The sequence below is a fragment of the Haliotis asinina genome, chromosome 7, assembly GCF_037392515.1.
Source record: "Haliotis asinina isolate JCU_RB_2024 chromosome 7, JCU_Hal_asi_v2, whole genome shotgun sequence".
Lineage (NCBI taxonomy): Eukaryota > Metazoa > Mollusca > Gastropoda > Lepetellida > Haliotidae > Haliotis > Haliotis asinina.
The window spans coordinates 44,694,249-44,716,932 of record NC_090286.1 but is presented as its reverse complement, the minus strand read 5'-3'; the positions used below and the strand labels follow the sequence as shown (position 1 = coordinate 44,716,932).

General features: G+C 38.8%; 1 protein-coding gene across 7 annotated transcripts; it reads right to left on the bottom strand.

Moving 5' to 3' along the window:
• Window positions 1-150: 150 nt before the first annotated feature.
• On the bottom strand, window positions 151-21,417 carry LOC137291689 (GLIPR1-like protein 1). 7 transcript variants are annotated; one of them, XM_067823120.1, is made up of 16 exons: window positions 21,398-21,417; window positions 18,158-18,305; window positions 13,459-13,674; window positions 12,094-12,200; window positions 11,489-11,580; window positions 10,328-10,453; window positions 10,092-10,118; window positions 8,898-8,918; window positions 8,679-8,699; window positions 8,492-8,512; window positions 7,883-7,906; window positions 7,370-7,489; window positions 6,917-6,940; window positions 6,198-6,344; window positions 932-1,073; window positions 151-256 (listed from the first exon to the last, which is right to left on the bottom strand). In XM_067823120.1, the coding sequence occupies exons 2-15, from the start codon at window positions 18,293-18,295 to the stop codon at window positions 949-951; spliced, it is 1,209 nt and encodes a 402-aa protein (XP_067679221.1). In that variant the 5' UTR covers window positions 18,296-18,305; window positions 21,398-21,417; the 3' UTR covers window positions 151-256; window positions 932-948. The 7 variants fall into 7 exon arrangements, with proteins under 7 accessions (XP_067679221.1, XP_067679224.1, XP_067679225.1 ...); XM_067823123.1 differs by lacking the exon at window positions 6,198-6,344; XM_067823124.1 differs by lacking the exon at window positions 6,198-6,344 and having other exon boundaries at window positions 6,926-6,940.
• Window positions 21,418-22,684: the final 1,267 nt, after the last annotated feature.

Genomic DNA, 22,684 nt, shown 5'->3' with positions numbered 1-22,684 from the left:
ATCCCAAATGCATGAGGTTGACAGGTAACGTGTAGAACAATGAAACATCAAAATAGCCATTTCTTGGTGAGACTCACTACTTTCTGGTAGTCCCTCTTATCTAACCAGGTTACTAAAAATCTTTACTACTATATAACAGACTCGTGTATATTGAAGCTGAATCTTGTTTAATGTGTGAATTATTGACGATACACATGTAAATAGCGTAATGAATTGTCTTTAAGTTGATCTTATGGATGAATCCAGTCCAATGTATCTGCAAACGAAGAAAATAGTATTTTAGAAATCAAGGTATATTAAGAGGAAATATATACACCTCCTTACATTGAAAACTGTCGCAAATTTGCCCTAAATGAAAGTGAATTCATCCTCGGGTCGGGAAATTACAGATCTTTAATGTCAGAAACAGATGATTTTAGGCTACTTTCCCATGTATGTTCATCAGTTACAGTTCATCGACGGAGACCCTGAGTGTTGTGTTACATGGTCAATGTAGCATTGTCAAATATTTAAGTGACAATGACAAAGAAACCACTTGAGCCTGGCAATCATTTTCATTTTGTATATTACTCTTATCAGCTAATCCCCATTTACCAATATCTTTATCTTCTTTAAAATAATAAGATTTTAGTCATAACAACTTTGTTCATCGCCTATCAGCACCATATCTGTTCAGCCATAACAACAATATATCAATGTCTTCCACATCCCTTAGCCGGGATCAGGTTTTGTTTGTTGCTTAACGCCGCACTCAATAATATTTTGATAATATGGCGGCGGTCTGTAAAGTTGTCTGAAACCACCTGGCTTCGAATAATGGTCCTGTAGCATCCAATCAGCTTGTCGTGATTTATTGAAACATTGCTGACGGCTTAAAGGAACACTCACTCAGATCTCAAAAGACTGACTCACACGGGCATCGGATTCGTACCATGTCAGATGCTTTGTTCAGCACGTGTTGCAGGACTTCTTGCATTTCCTGTGCATATAGCGCGGGTTGGCCTGGCACTCCCCTCTGGCGGCCCATGCAGCACAACTGGTGTTCTCATCCCTACATGTAGAGTTACCTCCCCCTGAAACAAAATATAACGCGCACGTTGAAAATATAATAAAATTGTCCGAAAAGTAACATTTATTGAAAAGTCGTTACCATTTGCATTTTTTTAATTTATCAGTCTTCCCATGGAAAATCTATGGAAGTGGCATATCGAACAGAAAAAAGCAGAAGGTTCGATCCCCGGTACTCACATACGAAATGTTCACAATGCCTCTGCTCGTTTATTTCATAGAAGTGACAAACGTCTTTGACCTTGTTGTCAACACTTTTAGGTAAGTATGCGCTACGTTCCATTATCTATTTCTGCATTGATTTAACATGTGTGTTAATATGGACTTTCTTGACATAGATGAGAATGAGCCAAGACACTGTTCACATCGGCGTTAAATGACGTTTGCTCATAGCATACTATAAAATAGTTTGACTTTCGTCACTCTTTGTCCAAAGATATCAGGCATGAATTCGACGGGACTTGAAACTATTAATAAACCTTTGATAATGCTAAAATATTATCAATTTGTTGTTAAACGCCGCGCTCAGCTATTTTCTAGTTGTGTGGCGTGCTGTAGCTATGTCATCGGCCATGCAACAAGTGATTGACATTGTGAGCATCGTTCTACGCAATAGTGAACGATGGCATGAGTCAACCAAGCCAGCGAGTCCGATTCCCCCGATTCCGTGAGTCGCATCTTACGACAAGCGTGGCTTACTGATAACTAGTTCCAACCCGGAAACAACTTCAGTGAATACACTTACCTTTGGGACAACAACATATCATACATGACATTTCGTAATAGCGCTTATGTACACTTCGCAAAAGAGAATTAAGTCCAAGTGAGGTAAAGTTTCTGTGACAGTTGAAATAAGCCACTGAATTATGGAAAGAATAAGCAAGAAGAAAAATGATATCGCCAAAATATATATGTTAGCAGGCAAAGGTTGAAGCGGCCGCACCAGTGTATTTGGAAGGCTAGACTACAGGCAGATACCTGGTTGAGATGGTATGATGGCGTATACTGTATGTATGATGATATGTATGTGATGAGCTGGAGAGATAATTTTTCAGCTATGCCGTGACGAGAACAATATACATTAAAATGAATAATTATTTTTTTCTATTTCTATATTTTATTCATTTTAATGAATTCATTATATGAATATGGTGAACGAGTCACACCCAGCGTCATACGGATATGGTGATTGAGTCACACCCAGCGTCATACGGATATGGTGATTGAGTCACAACCAGTGTCATACGGATATGGTGATTGAGTCACAACCAGTGTCATACGGATATGGTGATTGAGTCACAACCAGCGTCATACGGATATGGTGAACGAGCCACATCCAGCGTCATACGGATATGGTGAACGAGCCACACCCAGCGTCATACGGATATGGTGAACGACCCACACCCAGCGTCATACGGATATGATGATTGAGTTACAACCAGTTTCATAGGAATATGGTGACTGAGCCACAATCAACGTCATACGAATATGGTGACAGAGCCACACCCAGTGTTATACGAGGATGGTGATTGAGCCACAATCAGTGTTGTATGGATATGGTGACCGGGCAACAATTAGTGTCACACGAATAATGTCAGTCACACGTATTAGAATATGGCAGTCCAAAAAAGTGGGTTTGTTAATATAATGGATAAACAATGGACCAATCCATCATTTGGTTGAAAATAGAGATGCTAAATTCGAGGTCACGTACCGCCACACATAAGACACTCAACATGGCATTCGGCTAGGCATTCGGCACATACCGCCACCAATAAGGCATTCGGCACATACCGCTACATTCACACGATTTGCGACAATGCATTCTCATCGATTCAGCATTGTATACACATTCTCCTCTGCTCGCCCACGATGGGCAACTGTCGTAATATTCTACACAATCTTCACCTGTTGATGGAATTCGCATATCAATAAAGAACTTTTACCAAAAAAAAAAAAATAATAATTCCTCCGACATCATACTTTCTCTTGTTACAACTCATGGATTTATCTATTATCATTAATTCAGTTCATGGCCATGTATTGTCAGAAATTCTTCGCTATGCAACAAGGACACACGGTTTGAATTAGAACTATTTCGACGTTACAACATTAACATACATATTTACTGACATAAACTAAGAAATTACATTTTAATACAACTGTGGTTGATACTGAAGAAATCAAAAAGGAATAAAAGATATAATACGTACTGTCCCCAGATGAAGTATCTACAAGAAAGATAACATTATCTATCACAGAATTATCCACAATATACACACAAGCTATCTGCATCAAGCACGGCAGTTCCACAAAGTCGGCGTTTCAAATGCTCATTTCAAGTTATTGTTAACAGTCATTTTAGTTACATAAATATAAACTGCAAAATTTGATTTGTATGCAAATACAATATTCGTCATTTACCTCATTAAGTTTTAGTTGTAGCTCACCTGCGCACTGTCCGCACGATCTCTGACAGTATTTGTGCATCCAGCCAGGATTTCGATCACATTCACCCTGTTCTGCCCACGAGCGGCAGTTACCGTGATTGTCATAACACGTAGTTTCATCTATAATGACGCGGATAGGTTAACTCAGCCGCTAAGCTTTACAATACGTTTACTTGTAACTTGGCAAGATGATTGGTTTAGATCATTAAAAACTTTCAAGTTACATATACATATTTTCTAATCTGATACAATAATTACACTTAAATATGAATATATTTGTAGTTATAGGTAAAAAATATAATTGGAAACTCGTGATCATGTGTAATTATTATGGCCAGTCTTCATAATGGCAGAACAATTTAACGTTATTTCATTTGGAAAGTGACGACATTTATGATACCACAATGTAATGTCAAAGGACAAAACACGATAGCCACCACCACAAACTCGAGCAATGCACACAGATAAACTCCAAACTCTACTGGCAACGTGTGTTAGATTCCATGAAAGGAACATTGGCACATACATTCCTTGACATATACCAGGACTAAAGCTAAAGTCATAACACAAACTAATGCACATCCCACGAACCAACAACTTTCAGAACACCTCCAAAGAACCAAGAAGACACTCGACTTATATACATACAATCTCCAGGCATCTAGAACACACATTTCATGAATTGTTACAGAATAGCAAACTTTACGACTGATAAATATGACGTTTATATTACATTTTGTATACTTTGAAACATGACTGTCGATCATGAGGCTTATATAGTGTTAGCCGTTACCACAGATGATGAATCGGGAGGATTTTTATATTAAATTGAACATTATCGTTGTTTATGCATGAGCATGATGTTTGTATCATTAAACATTACCATATATAGTGGATCGGTACGGCGTTTATATTAAATGAAACAATGCGGTGGTCGCTGCGTGAGTATGACCTGTATATTGCGTTACAAATTACATGACATGGTTGCAATATGAATATGGATGATCACATGCGTGACTATTACTACACATCATAATGCTATGCGTTATTACAGCAAATTAATAAAACGACCACACCTATTTCTGTTAACAATATGCACATTACGTTATATGTATATATTCATGAAAATGTGGTGCATAGTGATCCCAATCGCTTGTTTGTGACATTTATGAGATAGACGGTTTGATGGATTGGCTTGACCTAATCGAGCGTCTTCTCGTAGTTCATAGTAAACTTTCCGTGATATTCTCACACCTTTATGGACAACTTCTTCTGTGATGTCTGTACTGTTATCCAGCAGTAATTAAAAATCTGCACCGAAATTGTGTTCATAAACGTGTCAGTATTGCACTTCCAAACCGCCGCTTTAAGAAGTTGTTCCGTGATGAGAGTTAAAGAACGAGGTATGCACGGAGCTCATGCTTTTAGTACAGAAGCTTTAAACAGGGAAACGGTGAACTCATGCTTGACTTTGTAATTTGATGAAGCATGCATATACACAGCTAAAATACATCTGTACTATAAATTTGTACTATAATTTGAACTATAAATGAAATTGTTGAAGAATGTAAGTGAATAGAAAAGAATAGAATATCTTAGTTATTTAGCTGTTAAAATATATAATTAAAAGCATTTACGTGAATCAGGTGTGATATGGAAATACAATTAACAGGGCAATGAGGATATATGTAGCTTGCACGTCGTGAATGTACTTCATATATCTTGAGATATAAGCATGTGTTACTAGCCATGTGTTAAATACAGCATGCACAGCGCATATGAGCAAGGCAACCAGAATATGGCCATATTACCTGTACATAAAATCACTCCACACCATGCAGCGGCTACTGACTATAGATATGACCACAACGATTCAGCTCATGGAGAACAAAACACTTATGGTCATAATATCAGCTTCTTTAAGCGCGGACGAACCCCGTATTGGTAGAAGAACGCTGCGATGCCTTGTGCCCATATGTCGATTGGTATGATATTAGACGCGCTCAACATAACTAAACATTATCCCAATATTCTATTTTATACATAAACTAAGTCTTTCAATGTTTATGATAAAGAACCAGCACTCACCAGTATACCGAGGTATTACAACTATCTGGGTTGGCCGTGAATGCTAGTCGTACTAGTGGCGATTTATCGGAACGTATCGAGGATAGCACTCACGAAAGAGCTTGGAGCTTTACACTATGTGTGAAGTGGTGCCCTTGTTACCATTCAGTGCAGTTCAAAACGGTTTGATTCAGGGAAACCCATTATAAATGTTTATTGACCACTTCATGTCCTAAATACGGCGGATGGGGTGTGAGTCGTCCCATTATCTCATGCCGTGTTCTCGTTGTCTGTAACTGAAGCCGTTGTTCGCGAACACAGCGATCCATTGCTATAATTTTCTCTTTTTTCCCTGTACACAATCTAAATATATTTCTGAAGAAAAGACCTGATAGTATTTTTTAGCATTGACGTTCTGTCTTTCTCTTTAGACGTTTCCTTATCGGAGCGGCTATACCTACGAAGCCTCTGGTCTCTATGTCCAACTTTAAACCCTGCCATGAGAAGCTGCCTCGGGCGATGCATTACATGCGCTATGTCTATTGCAGTGCACCATACCACGACATAACTAGCTACTGTGAACAAGTGCAAGTGTACATATTGCATACCTACCATAGCAAGTATTGCAAGATTTGGGACACTTGAGCTTCATGTACCTAGGATTTCTGACACAATGGTTTTGTCTCGCCCATCGTTTGCAAGACCGGACCTTGTCCTGGCATCCGCCTGACTCCGGTTTCTTTGTGTTAGTTTTCTCCTCTGTTTGTGTTGGATGTTGACTTACAGTTAAAAGAACTTTTTTGATGCCCATATGTGTATTACATTACATACTTTATATAAATTAATCACATATGTCTTTGTATTTTGCTGGAGTAAAAACATCATGAAACTTGATTAAACAATGCCATTTAGAAAGTGGTCAAATGTAACATATGTTATATTTGGGATTACAAATTCTAGTACTTTTCTAAGTTGAGTCCCATCCGGGATTCGAACCAACACGAACCCACACCCTGACTCGATTAGGTGCCCGACTCTGAGGGTGTGGGATCGAATCTGGGGTGGGACTGAGCTAAACAAAAGTACTAGAATTTCTACTTTACATCATGAAACATATTCCTAAATAGATGTTGGAATTTTGAGAAAAGAAATTATTCGATTCGTATTCGTGTGTTTCCACCACATCTTTTTAGACCATCTAAAGATACATTCACAGCGCGTGTATTTGTTGTACATGTAAAAAAAACCCCAAAACAAACAAAAACAAAAAACAAAACAAAACAAAAGAAACAAAAAATCCCCCCCAAAACAAAACAAAAAACCCCACTCACCTTTCTTACCTCCTTTGGACGTACCTAAAGACCATGAAAAACATGATTTCGTTTTCCGCCCCAAATCATGGACCCTAAACTGGCTACTCACCCTCCTTAAGTCCCACATACTAAGAGAATACAAATAGGATAGGTGAAAACAAAACGGTATGGTTTAGAGAGCTCATGTGAACGATATAATTACTTTTACATGAAACACATGTGCGAGGTGCAATAATTGCTACAACTCATATGTGAAGCGAAGTGAAAACGAAATAATTAATTTCATAGCACTAATATGGGAGGCGAAATGAAATTATTTTTACATAATTATTTTTTACAGTGCTTATATATACTGAGAAACGAAAACTAAAAACTGTATAAACCTCACATACGTATGAAAGATTTCCTTGTGTTTATATCCATTATCAGTGCTTAATATAAAATGACTTTTTCAAGATATAAACAACGCACCTCCCCCACAAACGTTGCAAGACTTTTTACACGTAGATTTCATGTAACGTGCACTTCTGGTACAATGGCCCCTTTTGGCCCATGAGGGACACCGTCTGTCGGAGTCAACGCAGTCCTCATCTACTCAAACACAGGCCAATAAACACGTTGCAATCAATGTGTGATCATAGAACGCGCAGTACAGAAACACAAGCATTCATCGCAGCGACTGCGAACTCAGTATTAGCTTGAAGCGCTCGTAAAATATACTTAAAAATGATTGGCCGCAGCTTGCATCAATTTGGCAAATTGATTTCGTTATTCAAATCTAGAATATCCACATGCTTGGGTAGGCTTTCGTAGTGGCGTGTCGCCTCAAAAAGAGTATACTTAGGATGGCTCTTAGAGAACATTGGTTTAAAATTCACTTGCATAGTTTAAACAATTATAAAAAAATGTGTAAAAATCTATTATATGTTTATAAATCTATGTTAATCTGCCACGGTAAAAACATACCAACAACAATTATCTTACCTGTTGGTTTCTGCTTCGTGTTACCTGAGAAAAGGAATAAATGTAAAACAATACAAATGATGTCAGGACTTGAATGTTGTTTTACACCGCAGTCAGCAGTGAGTGACCAACACTTTGGTTTGGGCATATCACGCAGTTGAATAATGGAACTTGTGGATGGAATGAGATTTCGGAACGTTGTTTTACGATTACTCAGGTCAAAGTTCTTTACCCCTGATCATTCGTTTAGACAACAATAGCCTACTAATTCAAATGTGAGTGAGTGAGTGAGTCTAAGTCGACTCACTCGGGGGGGCAGAAATGGGCTTCACTCATAGTAAACATTAGCGGAACTAATTCCAAGGTAATAAGAGTATATAGAGCAATAGACCATGATATGTGTTTATCAAAGGCAAATATCAAATGAGTCGTATGACTAATGGGGTGCCACTAATTCCAATATGGAACGACTGAGTACCATCAAGCCCCATTAGTGTTATTGAACGCTGCTGAAGGCAACATTTCGTACCTGATTGTAGAAAATGTTCATAATTTTAATTCTTTAGCCTAACGTAATTAACTGAACGTTTTTTCACATTGTTTACAGATAGATATATACGTATGTCTGACCTTTACTTGGTTTGCGGCCGCCTGAAATGAAATGGTGAACCGATATTGTTGCTTGATTAAAGCAAATTCTAATGCGTGTAAACTAATGATTATAGAAAATAGTCATCTTTTAATTCTTAAACCCAACGTCATTAATTATATTACGTTTATCATGTTATTTACAGATGAATATGAACATATGCCTGACCTTTATTTGGTTTACGTCCGCCTGAAATGAAAAATCTGTTATGAAAATGTGTTCACCCATGCAACCAACCAATATCATTGCTTGATTACAGCATGCCTAATACATGTACATGTAAACTAATGATTATAGAAACTTGTCATCATTTTAATTCTTTAACCCAGTGTAATTAATTAAACATTTTCACGTATATTTACAGATGGATATAAACATATGCCTGACCTTTAGTTGGTTTACGTCCGCCTGAAATGAAGTATAACATATCTGTTAGAAAATGTTTTCACCAATGCGACCAATCAATATCGTCCATTACGTTTGCCCAAAAGAAACGATACCAAACATTTTTCAATACATTTTGTATTCAAGCATTACTGAATGAAAGCATGATTGAGTGATTTGTATGACTGCATACTTGAGGGCTTCAGATGTTCAAAACCAAACGTAATCGTCCGAACAATCAATTGAGAGAAAAAAGACCCCGAAAACTCGCACTGTGTCAAAATGAAATGCACGTGCAGTTGAACAATGTACATCTGCTGACTCGACACGTTGGGATCACAAAACCAAAATGCACACCAACGAAATGCGTCCATGGATGGTCCATCCAGGAGCAACGCACACCGACGTCATCAGAAGGTTAGCATGTGCGCGCTTAGCCGTCACCAGGTTAATGCAGCGGTTGCGTCAAACAGGTTGTACAAAAGACAGACCGAGAAGCGGCAGATCACAGGTGACCACACCTACTGGAAACTTGAATGCAAGGGATGATATTTTACAACTCGTTGTGAAGCCATTAATCCAACAAAAGCCCAGATGAATCAATTTCAAGCACGATAATGCGAGATCACATACTTCTTCAGAACATCTTAACATACAGGTTAAACATGGCCAGCATATTCACAGAATATGAACAGAATAGAACATTTATGGGACCATCGCCACTGCCATATCAGAAGTCTCCCTGTGCCTCCAGCCAACCTCATTCCCCTCCGTCATCCGCCGTTAGACGGATACTAGCTTGTATTGACATACCAAATATTAACGTGACCTTGAGACGTCTCTTGTTACATTTTCCTCACTTGCCTCGTCGTGCATGTATGAATGAAATTTTCTTTTTGTACCCCTCAGGTCTTTACAGGCCTGGCCTAATGATTGTAAAGAATTGATTGACATGTGAATGCTTGTACACATGTGGTTTTAAAAAGTCTCAAGGGAAACAGACTGTCAAACATTTCTGCATCGTTTTGTTTTTCTTGAACGTCCTTTCAAACGCGTAGTATCGTTTCTTTTGGACGTATGTTTATTATGCTAATGCTTTTATAAGGGTTTTCATTTTAATGTTAATTCTTTAACCCAATGTAATTAATTGAACATATTTCACGTATATTTACAGATGAAAGTAAACATATGCCTGACCTTTAGTTGGTTCACCGCTTCCTCCTCCTGAAATGAAATCCAACGCCTCCGTATATAAATATGTTTTTATCAATAAAACCGAATAATTTCGTTGTTCAATTGTATCATGCCTATTACACCGACTGTTAATGCTTTTATAAGTATTTCCGTATCGTAAAGAGCGTACTCGAGGAAAAAATACTAACCTTAATATTCTTCTGTGATATGTTACATTGTGTTAGAAGTTAATGTTTTACCTTTACAGAATTTGCAAGCTCTGGCACACGATTCCTTCATGAATGCTTTGTTCTTTGTGCACTGGTTCATGGTGTTGGCCCACATGTCGCAGTTCTCGTCCAGGTCCTCGCACGGGTCAGACCCACCTGCAGAAAGGTAGGACCTCAAACAATGGAGAGTTAGCTGGGAGGTGTGGTAATTATCATACTGTGCTACAACTGTAATCCACACAAGTGACCACTGTAATCCACACAAGTGACCACTGTAATCCACACAAGTGACCAGTGTAACTCAAACAACCGACCAATGTAACTGACACAATCAGTCATTGTAGCTCACAAAACCAACCGTTGTAGCTCACGAGACCAAACATTGTAGCTCACGAAACAAAAAATGTAATTCACAAAGCCGGCCAATGTAAGTCACCCATCCGGTCAATGTAATTCACACAACCAACCACTGTAGCTCACACAACCAACCAATGTAACTCACCACATCGGCCAATGTAACCCCACAATCAACCATTGCAGCTCACACAACGGACTAGTGTGTCTCACACAACAGGCCATTGTAACTCTCATTGCAGGATAAAGTAACTCACACAAACAACGATTGTAGCTCACACACCCAACCATCGTAGCTCACACAACCAACTAATGTAACTCACCCACCCGACCAATCTAGCTCACACCCAACCATTGTAGCTCACACAATCAACCAATGCACCTTACACAACGGCCAATATTACTCACACAACTAGTCAATGTAGCTTACACAACCAACTAATGTTAATCACTCAACCTGCAATTGTAGCTTACACATCCAACCGTTGTAGTTCGTACAACCAGCCATTGTAGCTCACACACTCAACCATTGTAGCTTACACTACCAACCATTGTAGATCACACAGTCAACCAATGTAACTCACACATCTGCTCACTGTAACACACAACACAATTATATGTTCTTGACACAAGCAACCTGCATACCTCTACAATTAACCAGCCTTTGTGTAGCTCACACAACCAACCATTGTAGCTCACACCGTTGGGAAATGTAACCCACACAACCGGCCAGTGTGGCTCACACAACTGACCACTATAGGATTCACACACCGTGATATTGATGGAATATTACTAAAAGCGGCATAGAACTAACCTCAGTCACCCAGGACCACATACCTGCACATAAGCGGTTGCTGCAAGTCTGATCGTCTCTACATTTGCTACACGAACTGCCCTTTTGATATGGTTTCTTGCCCATCTTGTTGCCTCTGTAACAAAGAACCCGCGTAGGTCCGGGTTAGAATATTGGCCTTTAGTAACCCATGCTTGTCGTAAGATTGTAGCGACTAACGGGATCAGGTGGTCAGGCACGCTGATTTGATTGACACGTGTCATCGGTTCTCAATTGTGCAGATCAATACTCATGCTGTTGTTCACTGGATTGTATGGTCCAGACACGATTATTTACAGACCGCCGCCATATAGATGAAATATTGCCGAGGCGTAAAACTAAACTCACTCACTCTAACAAAGACACGTTTGCCTTGAGGCTAGCTACAGAAACAGTGCAACATCACCTCACAGTGCACAAGTCTCATTTATCAACATGTTATCTGGAGGTGTTTTTATGGGGCACTGCAGTTAAGATCCCACAGAGTTTGGTACTCTTTGAAATAGAATGCTGACGACTACCCGTATTATTAGGTGATTATTTAAAGTCGTAAATTCTTCAATAAGAATGAAATTTGAAAAGTTATCTTGAACCATGTAGAGGTACTTACGCTGGGTCGTAGAAACAGACGAGGTACCATGCATTGGCGGTTGCCTGAGCTAGGTATTCACACCGCTTCATAGCACAACCAACCCGCCTTGTCGTAGCCCACACAAGCTGTAATAGACAGTAACATTCATTATGGTCTTGATATGAAATCATGCATCTAAGTGGTCAGAAAGACTTACGTGTTGAAGTGTAACGCTGAAATATGGATCAGTTCAAACAGTATTCGGCGTGGAAGGGTGAAGACCTTTATTTCACTAACCTATTCAAATTTATGCATATTAGTTTGAGTTCAGTTGGACACCTTGAATGTTAAGAGCAACAATATGAACATTAAAACTACCTCTATGTACAGAAGTAAGTGGCAGTGATTAGTGTCTTTGGAATCAAATGCGAGATCACAATCAACATTACGTTTTGCTCTGATAAAGACGTAATTCTTATGTTTTTACGTCAGGTTAAAGACTGTTTCAAGTCTTAAATGGGAACAATTATTTCTCACACTCTATGTATTTACTAAATATCTATTCAGTTTTCAACCCCTTGGGTACTTAGTAAACCCTGTGTACTTAGTAAATCCCAAAGTAATTATCAAACGTCACGTCCTTTCAAAATCATATGTACCTAGAACATCCTACCTGTTTCGTAAATTCCGATGTTGTTATCAAACCCTTACGTACTTAAGTTAAGTACCCCATTCGTACGTAGTGAACTCCTGTGTGCGTATTAAACCCATAGAAAAACTCCTATGTACTTCACAAACCCCTACGTAAATAGTACAACCCTACGTACATATATAGTATATCCATATATAGATATCAAACCATTATGTAAATAGCATGTCCCCTATGTAGTTACAAAACCCCTAAGTAAATAGTAAAACCCCATTATTTACTTATTATATACTTATGTATCTATCGAAACCCACGTAAACAGTAAAGCCCTGCGTACTTTGTACATCCATATGTTTATCACACCCTTATGTGAATAGTATGTAGCTACGTAACCCCTATGTAAATAGTAAAACCCTCCGTAATGTGTGCATCCTTGTGTTTATCAAACCCCTGTGTGAATAGTATGTCCCCAGTGTAGTTGTCAGACACCTATGTAAATTGTAAAGACCTACGTACTTTGTACGTCATCAAACCCCTGTGTGAATAGTACTTCCCTTTGTTGTTACCAAACCCGTATGTAAATAGTAAAGCCCCGCATACATAGTCTGCCTTCTATGAAGTTATCAAACCCTTACATTCCCAGTAAACCCCAACCTATTTAGTAAACCTTTAGGTGTAAAATATCCCTTAAATCCATTCGTACTTAAATACCGCCTACGTCTTCAAGTGTGACAATGCCAAACTTTGTCCCTTACCTGTGTGTAATGACAACTTGCCCCGCATGAGTACTGGCCGTACGAGTAAATGTTCTTTTCATCAAACCAACCCTTAAAGGCGATCTCGGTCAGTTCCGACTCGGGATACTTGTTTGTGTTAAAGGCAAGGTTCTCCCCTCTTCCTTTATACTGATGTGCAAATACACAACGGTTGGCCCAGGCACTTGCTTCCTGCTCCAGCTGGTCGTCCCACACCTTTATCCGTGAACATAACAAGATGTGTAGTAAGTGAGTGAGTTTGATTTTACGCAGCACTCATCAATATTTCCAAGATATGGCGGCGATCTGTAAATAGTCGAGTCTGGACCAGACAATGAAGTGATCAACAGCATGAGCATATATCTCCGCAATTGTGATACGATGACGTGTCAACCAATCAGCGAGCCTGACCACCCTAGTCGCCTCTTATGAGGTATACTTGTAACAGATGAGTCCGTGCGTGCGTGCGTGCGTGCGTGCGTGCGTGTTGTTTGTTTGTGTGTGTGTGTGAGTGTGAGTGTGAGTGAGTGAGTGAGAGAGAGAGAGAGAGAGAGAGAGAGAGAGAGAGTGAGTGTGTGTGTGCTTGCTTGACATTGAAAGGTAATGGCACCTATCTATATTTACATGAAATAGTTATTTTTCTTGACATGTATTCTGTTTACAATACAGTTGATGTAATTCGTAATTACTGCATATTGTGTGTGCGCGCGCGTGTGTATATATATATATATATATATGTGTGTGTGTGTGTGTGTGTGTGCGTGCACGCGCGTTCCCTATGTATAACAATGGTGAGTCTGAACATTATGAGGCATTTAGGTATGCAGTTGTCTGTGATGAAACAGTATACTTGTTTAACAGAAAACATGTCTCTATCGTTGCAACAAATTGCTCTTCTAGTTATCACTTCTCTTTAAACATACACTATGAATGTTGATGCTGACAAGTATCAACTTATATAGTCATGACAACGCTATTTGTGCTAAAAGGTCAAATACAAGTAGGACTCGTCACATCATTACATGTTTTGCGCAAACACGGCCTACGCATAAACTTTCTGTGGTGAGTAAAGATTTATTTGTCAACATTTCGATTCAGGTACAGTCGTATGATAAAGTGGCATACGTCTCAGTGTAAAGGACGAAAGTCGCACTGTTCAGCACTGTGCTTTGCCGTTAATGACTGAAACAGATGTGTCTAAGAGAGCCCATGCAAGTCTAGATTACCACAGTTTCTGATAATGACGAAAGACTGTGGGCTCCTTTTTATTGTATTTTATTTTGATTCAAAATGTAAACTAACTTCATTCCAGATACTACATGCTACTAAAGAAGTAGTGTATTCGACGGTTCTGGAGTGTGTATAGAGCAAAGATTAAGTGGTATTTCTGAAGAAAGCAAGAATTATTTTGTGGAGATGTAACTGTCAGGCATAGCTACCCCAACTATTTCACACGATGATTAACCTTAAGATATGCTATTAGTTCACAAAAATGAAATGTGCTGTCTTGTTTGATGTAAAAACAAATAATATAATTAAAACATTTATGAATTCAAAAGGTGTATTTTCACTCCCGACCAATTTCTCCATCACATACCCAAACACTACTGAAGTGGGAAGATCTCCTTACGCAGTAATTCATACTGACATTGAAATCTGTAGCGTTAATATCAAGACGATTGAACACAGTGTCACTAATGCCAGTAAGTGCTACTGAAACGACTCCGCAAAAGCAGCCCGGCAGTCTAGATCGGTGATTAGTCCTAGTGACATCTTACTTATGATTACTGTCTGAACCTTGTTTACTTACGTTAAGTTGCCATCATTATATGTCAAGCTTATAATTAACATATCAACAATAATTGCTGACGATGACAGATGATAGATGTGTCTATGATGCTATAAATACAATAAACTGTACCAGTCTCTGTCCATTTCAAACCACGACTAAGATCAAAGCTATCCATATAGCATTCATTATGAAACAATCAAATAATTACATTAATTAATTACGAGCGTACGCTGTCGTTTTTTCTGCACATTTTTTAGTACATGTGTGTCAATTTTCAGTTCTTTTGTGAAATAGAGAATTGTTGTGGCATTTCGGAGAGAAAGTTCAGGCATTACGAGTGAAATAATCGATTACGTCTCATGCAAATAGCATTATTTTGAAAACTATAGGCATAATAACTGAGCGTCAGAATATGCCATATGTATATAATTGAGTATGGATATTACATTGTTTACTTCTGTCAGTTTTTGTGTTAGTATTTTACAATCCGGGTAATAAGTTGTCGTTGTTTGCGTGTGTATATACTAAGAGAAAATCTTGTGATTTCGGGATTCTCAGTTATCTACGAATGTTGTTATAAGTGAAAGTATTGAGACTGATAGATTCCCAGTTGTTTGTCAATGTTTTTATTGAGTGAAAATGTTGAGATTGTGAGATTGTCATCTGTGTGCAAATGTTTTTGTTGAGTGACAATCTGGAGATTCCAGGATTTTGACCTGTTTGTGAATGTTTTAATTTAATGACACTCTGGAAATTTCGGAGCTTCTCATTTGTTTGTCAATGTGTTTATTGAGTGACAATCAGTATCGGGATTCGGGATTCTCTTTCGATTTGGAAGGACTATTACTTAATTTATGTTCATTTCTTTGAAAATGGCGACAGGTAGTGAGTGATTATGGGATAATGCTATGTTCCTGTAGCACAAGGCTTGGGGACACCAGGAAAGTGGGATTCAAACTCGGGCCTTTACAACACCAGGGCATAGATAGTCTAAGTTCCATCCATTAACTTACGACAATCTTAGCGCTAAGAGGGCTTCGAAATTCCAGGTCCCCCAACGAAATATTTCATTGTTATGGGGCAACGTCCTTTAAAAATGATTTTAATAAAAATATCCAGAAATCTTGTAGCAATATATAAATCGTAATAACCTACGCCTAAATCTAGCCGTGATCACGTAAACAACTTGTTTACAACATGTACGGGGTTCGAAAATATTTTCAAATTTTGAATACTTGCCTTACTGGCCAGGTTATTATTTAAGTTCATGTATTTCTCGATATTGTTTAAGAAAGTACAACTATCACCTCCGTGTGGCTGACAAATGGATACTTTATAAGACTTATATATTTAAATGATCCTCCTGCGTTTAAAAACCCAGGTTAGAAAACCTCATTAGAAACGTATGTACACCATACGCTCTCCCACCACGATAGGTCAGTCAGTAAGGAAGTTGTTAAACAATGTTTCGAAATACAAAGCGATGCAATGCTCGCATGATATGCAACTTGACGAAATATTACACCACTATGTAAGTACCGTTTTCAGTGACAGGCCAATGAAATAATTGTATAATTATGACAGGCTACTTTTTCACTTATCTAAATATAAGAACACTTGATGACATAATGTGTTGTAGGTTCTGTTTAACGGGTGTGACTGTATAATACAACCAAGTTAATTAAACCAATTGAATTGAAGTGAATTGACGTCTTTCGCTCTTGTCCTAGACAAGAAACGAAATGAGACTACATATACTACTATTTTTGTCACTCCACTTTGGAAGGCTGTGCGTTGCTATTTAGGCATAACAGAATTAAGATGAAGCTCGACTTCTAAACGTCCTAAAGAGATTCCCGTGCGCATGAAGCGATGTAAATCTAAAGTCATTCGAAAATTCTGTCATCATGTCATGATTCATTGACTGCCTGAGTTTAGTTTTATGTACACATTCAGCAACATTACAGGGCTATAGGGCGGCGGTCTGTAAATAATCGCAAAGACAATCAAGTGATCAACATCATGAACATCGATCTATGCAATTGGGTGACGATGACATGTGACAACCATGTACCGAGCCTGACCACCCGATCCAGTTAGTCGCCCTTTACGTCATGCATGCGTCAATGAAGACCTGCTCGAGGACAGTCAAGTGATCAGCGTCATGAACATCAATTTATTCAATTACGATACGATGACGTGTGTCAACCAAGTCTTTGAGTCAGCTATATGGCGGCGGTCTGGACCAGGCCAACAACAATCCAGTGACCAACAACATGAACATCGATCTGCGCAATTGGGAACCGATGACATGTTTGTGTCAGCCAAGTCAGCGAGCCTGGGCACCCGATCCCGTCAGTCGCCTCTTAAGACAAGCATAGTCGCCTTTTGTGGAAAGCATGGGTTGATGAAGGCCTATTCTACACCGGATCTTCACGGGTCAAAACTCCTTCTAATATCTACTGGTGATGTAAAATGGATTAGTGATGTAAAAGGACCTCGCCTGGAGTATAAGTGTTTGACTCTCACTCCATGAGAGAAAGAAAAGTTTTTTTCAACTTAGTGTTCACAGTATAGTTTATAAACTGAGTCAAGACACGTTCATGCAAGCACTTGAGTGAGTGAGTTGGTTTTGCGGCGCTTTGAACAGTTTCCGTTACCTCATGGCGTGTCGTGTTAGATGAGAGCCCTAGGAAGTGATGTTTATGGATGTTTACAACTTTCACGAAACCAGCAAGGACAAGTATGTCAATAAACCAAAAGCATAGTTTGGACGAAACGAGATCAGAGCCCACCTTCACTGATTGTGTTGTGCTCATGGGAGGTAACTGTCCCTTGAAACGACTGGGTCAACAAGGATACCTCAAATTCGTCATTTCAGTTCAACTCTTAACAATATGTACTGACCAGCTCATTCATGTCGGAGCCTCCTTCGTTTCCCCTGGCGTCATTGTGGAGTTTAAGAAGCAAAGTTTTATACTTCTCTTCTATAGACAGCGTCCCCTGCAGCAACACCGCCACCATCAACGCCACCCGCAACAACATGGTCGATTGTCTGAAACACAGAAATACATGTTTATAAACCTCTATAAACGTAGTCACTGACACCTAAATGCACAATAACAGGACCTCGGATAAGAACTGAGCGACAGTATCTGAGATGTTGATGAAGACAACATAATCCATGACATGGTGCTAAGTGAGTGTGGGCAAGATAAAATATATGTGAAATCAAAGCAAGACAGCGCTGTAAAGTGCAACTGCAGACTGTAAAGTCAGGGTAGGAAATGGAAAAAGAGTGAGTAAGGTTTTGTGCCACCTTTAGCACCATTCCAGCAATGTCACGGCAGAGGACGCCAGGAATAAGTTTCACACATTTCACCCATGTGGGGTATCGAACCAGGGTCTCCGGCGTGACGAGCGAACGCCTTAACCACTTGGCTGCTCCATCACCCCCCGTAAAATTGTGATATCAGGTACAGACGAAGGATGATGCTGTGAGAAGGGAGAGGTAGCGAGTGAAATCGAATATGATAAAATGAGAAAAGGAGCACGATATGGGGAAACATAGACAAGTAATAGCATCTGAAATGCGACAGGAGAGCTGGACAAATGACCACAGTACCAAGTAACTGGGAATAAGGTCAGTATGAAAAAACGTAACACGTCACGTCGATTTTTTTTTTTGTTTTCTGAAATACAGGATTACGTAAAACCACATGAAACCTTGGCTTACCTCCCTGAGAGTAACATATTCATGATCGTAGCCGATGGAGCCCTGTTAGATAGGTTCAGTTTCTTATACCTCTGCCATAGCCACAATGGTGTTGTGGACATTGTTCAGCGTGAAAGTTAATATTTGCAAATCAGCGTCAACCCATAGCACGAACATTTCCGTGAGTACACGGAAGAACCCTTGACAGTTGTTGCCAATGTTTCCGTCAGAAAATATATAATCAATAAGGTCCTCAGTGGAAAGGCCAAAAGATATATGAACTCGCTTTTGTCTGTGTGACACCATGTTTAAGGTATGATTAAACAGAACTTTATAAAGTAAAACGTCTGATTTAATAAAGTGATTGAAATTCGAGGAACAATAAATATCGTGTTTGTTTATATATAACAAAATGATCTCAAGTCTACCTTGGCGGTCGTAACATCGAATGATGACCGTTCAAACAACTGCATGTAAAGCTTCAACAAAACTTTCACAAAATAGCCAGTCTTGATTATATGACGAAACAAATTCTGTTGGGTGTAAAAGGCAAACTTGCTGAAGATCAAATAATATCAACGATTATGCCCTTCATTCTCACAGTTGTCATTAACAGTATGTGTTTCTTTATATATGCTCGGTTCATTTATTACGAAGAAATAAGCACAGCAAAACAAAATAAAAATAAAAATAAAAGAAGTAGAAACGCATGTACAAAATGGCAGCATTTGACTCGAGTAATGAGAAAATGATAATAATTGCTTATACATTCTACTATTTGTATTGTACGTATGATTAAATAATCTAGAGAGACCTTTCAGATCTCTTTATCCGTAAGTGGAACGGGGCCAAAATTGGGCTACTTGAGATAATATTTATTTGAGAAATCCTATCGTTGATGGAAAAAACCCTCACAACTAATAAGAAATACAAAAGTCATCCAACACAGCAGTAGGAAGTTCAACCAACAGCGGTAATAGACCTAAATTGTCTCAGTAACACAATGCCATTTAGAAACTGGTCAAATGTAACATATGTTATAGGTGGGATTACATTTTCTTAGTAAAGCAGAGATTCTAGAACTTGGGTTGAGTCCCATTCGTTGAACGGGTTAAGCGAGTACTCAACCCAACACATGCACTGAAGTCTGTAGTTTTCGAAGAAACAATAATCCCAAATATAACATGTCTTAATTGCCTTTACAAAATAATGTCTTGTTGGTGATATTTGTTACATAGAACTATTAACGACAAACATTTCATTCCTCTCTGAGTGAGTGAGTTTACTTTTACGCCGCGCTCAAACATATTCCAGCTGTGTGGCGGCGGTCTGTAAATAATCGAGTCTGGACCAGACAATCCAGTGATCAACAGCATGAATATCGATCTGCACATTTGGGAACAGAGGCCAAGTCAACGAGCCTGACCACCTGATGCCGTTAGTAGCCTTTTACGACAAGCGTAAAAAGCAAGCATGGGTTGCTGAAGGCTCATTCTACCCCGGACCATCATGGGTCCCATTCGTCTTTGAAGATGCTAGAACACTGATAAATTCCAATCCTACCTACTATAGACAGTAGAGAGTAAATGGTTTTAGCTCTAATCACCCAGCTGGTAGAATTAATACACTGTAAAGTCTGTTACAAAACCACAAAATAATTACAATGTTAAGCAATGCAAACACAAAATAATTTATATAATCAATGCAAATTATTGTTTGAAAGATGTTCCGAAATTAGTCTCAGATATAACGAGAAATGGAGTACTGAAAGTCATAACACTACAAGAACTGACCACATAACACTGCAAGAACTGACCACATAACACTACAAGAACTGACCACATAACACTACAAGAACTGACCACATAACACTACAAGAACTGACCACATAACACCACAAGAACTGACCACATAACACTACAAGAACTGACCACATAACACTACAAGAACTGACCACATAACACTGCAAGAACTGACCACATAACACTACAAGAACTGACCACATAACACTACAAGAACTGACCACATAACACTGCAAGAACTGACCACATAACACTACAAGAACTGACCACATAACACCACAAGAACTGACCACATAACACTACAAGAACTGACCACATAACACTACAAGAACTGACCACATAACACTACAAGAACTGACCACATAACACTACAAGAACTGACCACATAACACTGCAAGAACTGACCACATAACACTCCAAGAACTGACCACATAACACCACAAGAACTGACCACATAACACTACAAGAACTGACCACATAACACTACAAGAACTGACCACATAACACTACAAGAACTGACCACATAACACTGCAAGAACTCACCACATAACACTGCAAGATTTCAAAACACGTCCAATGTTAGTGTCGAAGTTAGATATTATTATATGGAAAATATTTACAATATCCTACCTTAATGGTTGACGAACTTTGGAAGTCTCCTCAAATAATGACAAGAAGCAGTAGCTGTTTATATACAAGCGGATAATTATGATATGGTAATATGGGTTATGACCTCTGTGTAGGAATTAGTGAATGAGTGGTTAACGTGTGTAATGGTGGTCCTGGTCAACTGTTGCAGTTGCTGCGTTGCGTGTGAAAACCTTTCAGATGGTGTTGAACAAATAAATACTTTTGATATTTAATTATACGCTATTAGAAGTGCGAAGAACCGCCACAGATTATGGCAATTATAGTTATATGATATTTGAAGTACTTAATAGTTATAAAGAATGTTGGAGAGATAGGACAAGCTGAGACATATTGTAATGAGTATATCCGTTGTTCACTGTGTACTGTAGGTCTGAATATCAGACTGACAACCATATGGTCCGCTTTGTATTTGTGAGAGATGTATCATTTTCTGGTTGTTTCTTGTTACAATATTACGTGAAACAGACTTATTAAATTTTGCAAATCTGTACAGGAATTTATGTCAATATGCTCAATAAAAGACCATCAAGAAGGCAATAACTGTCGGTAACCATGGAGAATATTCCTTAATTACCTTTCTCATTGCCAATTTACATGTAGGTTTTATCAACGACAAAACATTCCATGTATTGTTTTACAGAAAACATAAAAAATGTCATACTTTTATGACTGAATGTTTGGGGATTTGGATTTAGTTAATTCCATGACTACAAGTATCAAATAGTGTCTGATTTAGTGAGTGTTTCCTTCATGCATAAGTCGAATAGGAAGTCAAGCACAGTTTTGTTGAAGGCACCTGGTTAAAAAATTGTGCTATCATGGACAAGTAATATTTCCTTCATGAACACGAAGTCAAGCATCGATATGTCGAAGGTAACTGTGTACATATTTCGTGCTATCCGCGGTCTGACGAGTGAATGAGTGAGTGAATGAGTTCAGGTTTACGTCGCTTTTAGCAATGTTCCAGCAATACTACGGCGGCGGGTTTAGTTTTGTGTGATATGTATTACATACGTTCAGGCTCCACATGAACAAAGCGATTATTAGCGCTTAGAATGGGCTTAAAGTTTTCTTTGAGCAACTGGACCCTATTTCCCACAACGACCAGTTGGGGTGCCATCAGTGAGGGAGATTGGTAACCTGCCATACAGAGCCTGAAACTCGTACATCCAAGAAAGCCTGTGCAAGAGTCTAAATGTGGCAAGTCTAGATTAAAAAAAAAAGAAAAATAAAACAAAGAAACCCCCCAAACCAAAACACACACCC

Bases quoted from the DNA above. Each gene is read 5' to 3' on its own strand.
- LOC137291689 (XM_067823120.1), bottom strand. From the start codon at position 18,295: ATGTTGTTGCGGGTGGCGTTGATGGTGGCGGTGTTGCTGCAGGGGACG. The intron at 11,581-12,093 runs GTAAGTACCTCT...TCTTTGTTACAG, and splicing joins GTCTGTTTCTACGACCCAGC to AGGCAACAAGATGGGCAAGA. The intron at 8,700-8,897 runs GTCAGGCATATG...TTTTCATTTCAG, and splicing joins CGGACGTAAACCAACTAAAG to GCGGACGTAAACCAAATAAA.